Consider the following 9,500-nt stretch of genomic DNA (forward strand, 5'->3'; position numbering starts at 1 on the left):
ATTCAAAGTCACATGGAGAACCACGCTGTGTGTGTAAAAGAACAGTACTCTTAATGTCTAAAAATGAGTTTTGCTGCTGACCAGAATAGTGACAATGCTGTGAGACATTGGCTTCAAATACCAAGTTCTTAGTGTTGTGAGGAAGAAAGAAGCAAGAGTGAAAATCAGCATGTCTTCCACTTCTGCAGTCAGCAAGTGAAAGGTCAGCAGTGTATGAGAAGGGAAAACCAGATACAGTAACAAACAAAGTGGGAGAATTAAGAATTAAAAATAGAAGTGCAGAAGTCATGAAGGCCTGCATCTCTATATCATATCTGAAGCACTTCATTGTTCTTCAAATCCATCTTTAACTTTCTATTTCCATTATGCCCATAGAAACCCTGGAGTAGTTAGCTTGTGGAAACCATTGGTTATCACACTGTCACCAATTTTTACTTCCTTCTCTGCCTACATCCATGAGTTGTCACCATTTTTATATTGTATTCTGCTCTAGAGAGGAACTTCATTCACATATTCACTTATTCATTCACGGCTTGAAGCTTGTTCCTGTGACTTTGATTCACTCTTTGACAATGTGAATATTAATTCTAAGATCTAGATGAATGACCAATGAACTGTCAATATGTTGCTTTGTTTCAGAGTGTTGTGCGTTGCCTTTGGCATCCCAAGCTGAACCAGATCATGGTTGGTACTGGAAATGGTTTGGCCAAAGTGTACTATGATCCTGTTAAAAGCCAGAGGTATGTAATCATGATTTATGATTAAGAACATTATGGTTTTCCTCAAATTTAGCCTGATTCTGTGATTTGATGATCATACTAAGAAAAACTGGTTTAGTACTGTTCGTTTTGCAGAGTTTTATTTATTTGGCAATAGTAGAAAGAGAAAAATCCAACAAACTGCTGGCTTCTGAAAGCCAGCACATTTTTCTCTGGGCTTGTCATGGTGCAGTATGCTGGCTGTTCTAGCTTTCATTTTTTAATTGCATGAAATCTGCAGTGAGCATATAACTACCCTTTCATCCACTCTCTCGGAAGTTGCTGATGCGGTGTTACTGAATGGATATTTATTGTGTTTAGCCTCTTTTTTATGTGTGTTTTTTTTCTGCGAAGTAGAAATCTCATTTAAAAGCATTACACTTCAGTGTCTTAAGTAATACTGGAAGACCCAGTTTGAGAGGGTGCAAAACAAGGAAGCACATTCCCATCTTTCTTCTAGTCTTCTCCCCCACCCCCACTCAGCACATGCAGATTTTGCCTTTATATCTAAAGGAAAGGTTGTGGTGATTTATCAGAAGGTGACCTGTCGGCCTGGAAAAAAGAGGGCCTAAGTAGTCTATAAATACTTCTTTTGCAATTAATTTGCTTTTACCATCCGGGTTGGCTGAAGACTGGGGCATGGTTCCTTGCTGTCAGCAGGGAGGAAATCTGCACTTTATTGGTACTGAGTGGTATAAATAAGATGTTCTTTCGCTACATGTGCTCGTCTTTGTTTTGCTCACATCCAAAACCAAACTGTGCTAGAGTTCATGGTTTATGGATACTTACTATGACCAGGATGCTTGGATGTGAATATAAATTCTAGTTTACAAGATTATCAGGAATAAGTTTTATTTTTCTGGTTTTGTTAGTTTATAGACAAGATTGTTGGCCATCGTTGTTTGGACCCTTCTCCAGAGAGCAGCCTGAGTCTCCTAGACACAGATCACAGAGACCTAGCACAGTTTTGCACCCAGTTTGATTCCTGGTATTTACCATGATAAGGAAAATACCACTGGTTTAAATCAATCTTACTGCAACCAGGCTTATGCAGTCTTTCCTCTTGCAGTGTTACCTCTGGTTAGATAACTTCCATCTCTGCTTCTTAGGATGAATATTAGGAGCAAATCAATGCCCATGTTTGGAGAGGAGCTCTTTCAATGTGCACATTACAAGTACTGTGGACAAATGAAGTGTGAAATGAATCTTTCACCCTTATTTCTGCATGTCATATAAACTGCTCTGTAACAGAAACACTCTAATCTCTATCCTCCTTCACATGTGCGTGAACAGGCAAAGATACACACATTCATGAATATTTAAAGTGCTGTAAAATTTTGTTGAGACTGTCTTGAATAAAAACTGGTTTCTGTTTGATATAAACAGACCAACTGAACTGCTCTATGTTTCCTCCTAGGGGAGCAAAATTATGCGTGGTCAAAACAAAACGAAAGGAGAGACAAGCAGAGACTCTTACACAGGATTACATTATAACACGTAAGGAATTTAAACACATCTTTATAGCAGCATCCTTAGCTCTTTCTTAGGCTTCAAGTTATTTGCAGATCATTTAGCTTTGTATTTTCCCTTCTAAAAAGTTTCAGTCTTTCATTAAGCATTAAGCATGATTAAGGTATGAGAGACTGTGCTTCCTACAATTTTTTTGTAGCCTTGCACAACAGAAAGGTATGTATATTTTGTATACTCTGTAAAGTTGTTAATAATGGCTGGCTTCTAGATTGTGGTGCACCTGAAGGCCTCCAAAATCTTGATGCTTTCTTAAATCTTCAGTTTTCCATAACGAAATTGAGGAGCATAGATGGGTTTAGGAAGAATTTTGCTACTTGGAAACATTAGCAGTACCAGCGACTTGAGAGATAGATCTTGAACAAATTTTTCAAAATGTAGAACTTGCCCAGAGTTATATAGTATTTTAAATAGCTGAACTATTTCTAAGACCTTATGTTCATGTTAAGGCTCACTGACATATAAGAAACAGTGACCTTTGTTACTGTAAAACATATAGTTATCTGCCTTTTCTGAAGGACAAATTTTACAGTGGGATGAGGGGGTTGACATGAGAGGTTTTGACTTTCTTCATTAGCATTGCCCTATGTAGTGTTTCTTCATGTGGAATCAGAACAGGCACGCAATTGGTCTGTCTTGCTTCTCTTCATCCTCTTACAGTTCCATGGTGTTTGTATGTAGCAGTGATTTCTAGTAGTCTTGGTCTTACAAATACTAAAACCATTTCTGTAGAACAAATAAGTTGTTCGGCAGCCTAATAAACAAGAAGAAAGTTTAAAATGAGAAATTTGGGCAGTCTTGATAACTAGACCCATATCAGTTTGATTTTGTGTTCCCATCTCATGTACTTTTCAGCTACACCTGCCTCCAACTTACCTCACTGCTGCAGATGTCCAGCTCCAGTTTTTGGGGTCAATTAAGTAGCAGTTCCCAAAGATCAGAGATACTTATCTTCATTGGATGCTCTTCTTAATCCATCCTTACAACATCCTTGACTGTCATATCTTGTGTGCATTGTCATTAGTGTTTATTCTGTAAACTTTTGTGATTTAAAAAAACATATTTCTGCTTAAAAGACAATGGAAGTTTTGTTTTCAATGGCATTTTTAAATGTCATTGAAAGATACAGGACCCAATTATGTAAACTTTTGGGATTTTATCACTGAATTCTAGCTGTTTAACTATTCCTTCCACATCATTTTGAAACTAAATTACAATGCTTTCATATAAAGCAATGCAGAAAAATCTTGTAAGGGTTTGCATAGCAAATTTGTGAGTATGTTGTGTATTTTGGAAAATTTTCAGAAGTTAGATGTCTGTCTCTTAAGTTTAGAGATAAAACTGGGAAGAACTGAAGATCTCAGAAGTTCTTTTGCAAAGTGAACTTACACCTTTTTTCTTCACTTTTTTCTCCTTTTTTTCTTTTTTTTTCTTCCTTTAGATTTCTGGTTTCTCTTTAATATCAGAATTGCCTGTAATGGCTACTTAAAATGCAGGAATGTTGTTTTGAGGGATTAAATGTCACTTTTGAAACACAGGAAAACTCAGCCTGGGTTTCCCTTAGGCAACCCTGACTCCACAAGTGGCAAAAGCTTGGATCTGTGCATTAGTCATCTCAGGTGCTCTACAGAAACCGATCAAGCTTAGTGCTTGCCAGAAAATTGTCCCAGTCATTTCATACTTCATGAAATCTGCAGGACAGAACCTAAACATTTATTCCAGAGATCTGCTGCTGTGTCACCTTATTGTGACTTCAGCCTAAGAAATTGGGCAGGCTCACAGAAATATGAGTATGAGAAAACTCAAACTGATAGGTGCCTGAATGCTCCCTGCTGGGTTTTTTAGTCAGTATAGAGACAATACTCCTAAACTTCAGATTCGTTTGGTTATTTTTTTGTTTGTTGGATCAGTTGACCCCTAAGCAGTTTCTCACATTTTGGGAAATAGCAGCAATGAGCACACCTGAATGTGAGAGCTAAACCTTACACCAAGGAAACTATGTCCCTTGATGTGGTGTCTCTTGTCTGAGTGGACCAAAACCATCTCCAGGATCGAAGCTGCTGTAGCACGTTTGTGAGGAAATAGAAGTTCTAAATCTTGACCATTTAGCCAGATTGTCTCAGTTACAAGTATTCTTTCATTAGTGATTAATCTTATAATCTAAGAGCGTGACTCTGACTTCATATTCAGAACTATTACATTTGGGATCATTGAGGGGTTTCAACCCCCTCTCTTTCAGATCCAAGGGTGTATCAAAGGTTTCTTCATGTTCAGAAAGTGTAAGAAAGGTGTAGAAACATGGAAAGTTCAGAAAAGAGCAACCAGTTGGCCACAATATTAATGTTGAGAACAGAATGACATAGGAATGAATTAAATGTACATAAATTGTGCAAACAGTATTTCAGATGAGAGGCTTCTGCCTGAAGGAGCCCTGCATTCATCTTTGAAAAATTCAGCAGAAAGAAACCCTCTATAGTATGCCTCAGTAAACCACTGCTTGGATACAGATGAACTGGGAGGCTGCTCCTGCCACCTTTTCCATTGCAAGAAATAATCCAAGTCTCTGTATTTAAAACCTTAAAAAGAAAATGGAATTTCTAACATTTCTATTTCTCCAAACTGTTACCCTTCAGCCCATGCTCTTCCAATGTTCCGTGAACCACGACAGCGAAGCACCAGGAAACAGCTGGAGAAGGATAGGCTGGACCCCATGAAGTCTCACAAACCTGAACCTCCAGTCGCAGGGGCAGGTAATCTAAGCATAATCATTTCAGGCTGTCATATGCCAAAGGGACCATCATGCTTTGGTCCTGCATTCATTTGGATTTGCACTCAAACTCTTTTGGGTGGTGACTCCATAGATGTATGGGAAGTGTCCAACACTGTCTTTGATTGGAGTGCTTGCCTGCAAAAAAATTAGTAATCAAAATTACTTACTTTAAGTTATAGAATCAGTAAAACACTTAATGTGAATGCAGATCTAAATCAGACTCTTCCTGTAGTATTAAATAACTTCTTTGTATCGTATCACTGTTACAGGCTTTGCACATTTCTCAAGTATTTTTCTCTTTTCGCTACAGGTCGTGGTGGGCGTGTTGGAACTCACGGAGTTACCCTGTCATCATATATAGTCAAGAATATTGCACTGGATAAGACAGATGATAGCAACCCTCGAGAGGCTATTTTACGTCATGCAAAGGAAGCAGAGGAGAATCCATACTGGGTTGCTCCAGCGTATGCTAAGTAAGGAAACACTTAAAAATACAAGTAATATTTCTGGAGGCTAGTGGGAGTTCGGTAAAAATAGATGAGACATTTTTAATGGTATACTTTGCCTTTTTTGGATTGCTGCCACAAATATGTAAACCAAGAATATATCGTACTCTTTTATGAAGGGAGGAGTTTCCAGGAGGTTAAGTTATTGAAATTTCACATTTCCATTTTTAAAATGTACCTGTCAGTGTTAGAAAGCTATTTTAAGGCTAAGTTGATTAGTGTTTAGAGACTTCTCCAAATTAATGTCTAAAATTGCAATATACCTTTTCATAAGATACTGTCCCATTGACATAATGGGATGATAGATTTTCCAATATGCCCTCTAGTCCTGACTGATTCTTAGGTTAAACCTTCAAAATATTTACTTAGTGTTATGACAGCATATTCTAGGTGATTTCTCAACTGTCACAAGTTTTTATCTGACTTTTTCCTACATGAGGACCTGAGTAACTGCTTGAATTAACTTGGTTTTAAAGGTACAGCAATATTAAAAATTACATTGATAAAATATCCTACCAAAAATTCAACATTAATTCAAAATTAAACAGCCTCATTAAGATTCTTGTAGTAAAACCTTGGTAATCCCACAGATGGTAATTTATTCAATTTAAGTTGTATGTGTGAGTGTGGCATTTGTGTGTATGTTACAAAGAAAATTGTGCAATATGCTTCTGGAATGCTTCCTACCATGTTTTTTTTCTACAAATAAATACAGTTCGAGCAATTAATACATTCAGAATAGTATTAAAATAAGTACCAAATAAATGCATTCCATAATAATGAACAGAAACTGCCACTTTAAAAATTGTCATTTATGTTTTTTATTAACACAAAATAGTCTGTCAAGTAGTATTTTCAAAATGCATAAGGAAAACATTTTGAAGACATGAAATAGTCTTCACAGAACAGTCTGCCAATAACAAATTCTTTTTTCTTTTTTGCAGCCCAGTGTTTTATCTCCAAGGCTGTACATTTGTTATTACTTTACTGACTACTTTCTTTATTAGTGTTTAGCTCTGTAGTGAAACAATCACCACCTCTTTCCATCCTCAAAATATATTAATAATCATAGCTTGTTTCTAGTGGTGACACTTGTTTTGTGACTTGACCCACATGTTCACAAGAATGACTAAATAGCTGTTCCAAAGCAGCTTGAGAACATCAGTGACCCAGTCTGGCTTTGACTGGGTAATTAATAAGTATGGCATTTGTTGTTGTACATCAAATCAATGCAATATACAGTATCTCTCTTGGTACCAAAGAAGGGATATTTGAAAGCCTGTTCTGTAACAATTGTAATGAATATGCTAAATACTGTTTTTAATTGTTTGAGAGTTTGTGTTTGCTAGAGGTGAAGCATACATTGAATGTTTAGGCATCTGGTTTTATTTGAGGTATCCATTCTCAAAAGTGAATGCAATCACACATTCCATCAGGTAGATGGATACCTCAGTGTATTTTTGGCTTAGTGACTTCATTGTTTGTGTATTAAGTTTCATCCCTGACACCTGCGATGTAGTAGACATGAAAGTTTCAAAGCAAAGCTGTGTTACAGGAGGCTTACTGTGTCAGGTGTCCAGATCTCATTACAGTTCCTTGTTAAAGATGTGGCTGCAGGGGAAGAAGAGAGCTGGCTGAGAAGTGGGCAGGATGCAAGTCCAGACTGCTATTAACTTACACACCAGACGGTGATATGTATGTGGGGGAATTGGACTGCAGCCAGCAGCATGCTGCCTTGATGGTTTTGTCAGCTGATAAATCTCATGCTAGTGAAGCTGCCATTATCCTTGCTTTAAAAGGTTGACTTTAAGATGTACTCTATGCAAAAAGCATTTTAGAAATTGTTATTATTGTTATTATTGGCTGAGACACCGAAATGCAGAAACTTTATTATTCTTATGTTCTTAATTTTCGGAAGTGGTCTGTGTTGGCAGCCTCAGAAAGCTGTGTTAATTATGTCCTGTATCTGACTTTGCACAGCATGTGTGTTTAACCTGTGTGCACCTCACCTTGCAGATGTATTTATGGATTTATAGTTATTAAAATATGCAACTTGCAAGTAGTTATTAGTTGCATACTGGATAGCTGCTTTAGCTATAGTATAAGATATAATACAGAGTTAGGAAAGGTGATATTCTGATACATACTTAAAATTACATACCGTCTTAAGACCTAAAAGTGTAACCTAAAAAACCTCCTTGGAGGTGTTTAAGAAGTGTCTGGATCTGGTGCTGGAAGATAAGGTTTGGGGGTTACAGCAGTGACAGGTTAATGGTTGGACTTGATGATCTTAGAGGTCTCCTCTAACGTAGATGATTCTACGGTAATGTACTGGTGGAGCCAAGCCAAGTCCCAGTGGAAGTTTTGCCTTTCCTGCCCTGAGGGACCTGAGGTTTTATGATCCAGCGTGGTGAGACACTGGCACAGGTTGCCCAGGAAAAGTGGTGGCTGCCCCAGCCCTGGTGGTGTTCAAGGCCAGGCTGGATAAGACCTTGAGCATCCTGGTCTAGTGGGGAGGTGTCCCTGCCCAGGGCAGGGGGTTGGGACTAGGTGATCTGTGAGGTCCATTCCAAGTAAATTCTATGATTCTATGTATATCCAGTATGTTTCATTTTTTTAAATAGTGTTTATTCTTTTATTACTTTATTCTTTCACTACCAGTTTTTCCACATTTCTAGTAGTAAATTTTCAATTAAACGTGGTATAAAACTATCCACTTGATATATATATCTCTTGTTTGACAAGGCTTTTCATCTTATGTTTCTAATGGATGGTTATTCACATAAAGTTTTTCATTCTTCTTCTTCAGAAAATATCTAACAAAACTATAGCTACTTAATTTTCTCCAGGGATGGTTATTAAATAATTTTAGACTGAGAAGATTAAGAAATACTCTTTTTTTGGTTGATCAGAGTTTTCATAATTTGGAATGTGATGACTGGGTTAGAGTTCATCTGGTCCTGATCCACACTGATAAGGTCACTCTGAATCAGATAACTGATTTAATGCTTTTCTAATTATGAGGGAGAATGAGTTTTTACATGGGCAGATAGCAATAGGACAAGAGGGAATGGTTTTAAACTGAGAGAGGGGAAATTTAGATTCGATGCTAGGAAGAAAGTCTTTACTCATAGGGTAGTGAAGCACTGGAAAAAGTTGCCCAGAAGAGTATGTTCCATCCCTGGAAATGTTCAAGAATAAGGTTGGATAAGGCCCTGAGCAATCTTGTCTAGTGGAAGCTGGCCCTGCCCATGGCAGGGGGGTTGAAACTAGGTGATCTTTAGAGTCTCTTCCAGCCCAAGGTATTCTATGGTACTGTGCTTTTCACTTCAATAAATCTTATAAGAAATGCATGGCTTCTGCTGTTAGTTGTTGCATCCTATGTAAAAATATATCCTTTTCTTTTTTGTGAGTTAAAGTGTCTAATTTATTCTTGAAGCCAAACAGTCATTGGCATTGAAGATTTTTTACAAGGTTGTTACCATTAGCCTGACCTTTCTGTGTCTCCTAACGTTTGAGCCAGAAAGGATAGGGAAGTACGTAAGAGGCAAAAGGATGCGTGAAAAAACAGATGCTGCTGAAAAGGATACTGGGGTTGATAAGAAGTACATGCTGAATCAGGAGATGACATGTCACAGAAGCCCAATGTGAATAAAATAAATAAGATATGATCAACACAGCAGAAAAGTCATAATGGATGAGGATAAAGAAAAGATCTTGAGATTTCTCAGGAAAAGGCTTGTTAGAGACCTTGGCAAGAGCCGTTCCAGGGGAGTGAAAGGAAAGAAAGGACAGATTGAAGATTTCAAGTAAAGAACTACAGGAAAGGAACTTGAGGCATCAGTTGTAAATGTTTGAAAATTACATTCTTTGTGAGCTGTTTGTTTTAACACAGCTGTACAGATATAATATAATGACTTCAGATGTCCCTCTGAAGGA

The 9,500-nt window shown here is 37.5% G+C and overlaps 1 protein-coding gene across 1 annotated transcript in view; it reads left to right on the forward strand.

Annotated features, from left to right (window-relative positions):
- Positions 1–9,500, forward strand: part of LOC103801199 (WD repeat-containing protein 70-like) — a 36,588-nt gene that overhangs the window by 22,238 nt on the left and 4,850 nt on the right. Inside the window, exons 4-7 of the mRNA XM_009073604.1 lie at positions 640–740; positions 2,176–2,255; positions 4,919–5,035; positions 5,366–5,528. Of these exons, the coding sequence (XP_009071852.1) occupies positions 640–740; positions 2,176–2,255; positions 4,919–5,035; positions 5,366–5,528 (461 nt within the window). The remainder of the gene's footprint in view (positions 1–639; positions 741–2,175; positions 2,256–4,918; positions 5,036–5,365; positions 5,529–9,500) is intronic.

The sequence above is a fragment of the Acanthisitta chloris genome, unplaced genomic scaffold, assembly GCF_000695815.1.
Source record: "Acanthisitta chloris isolate BGI_N310 unplaced genomic scaffold, ASM69581v1 scaffold24784, whole genome shotgun sequence".
NCBI classification, from domain to species: Eukaryota; Metazoa; Chordata; class Aves; order Passeriformes; family Acanthisittidae; genus Acanthisitta; species Acanthisitta chloris.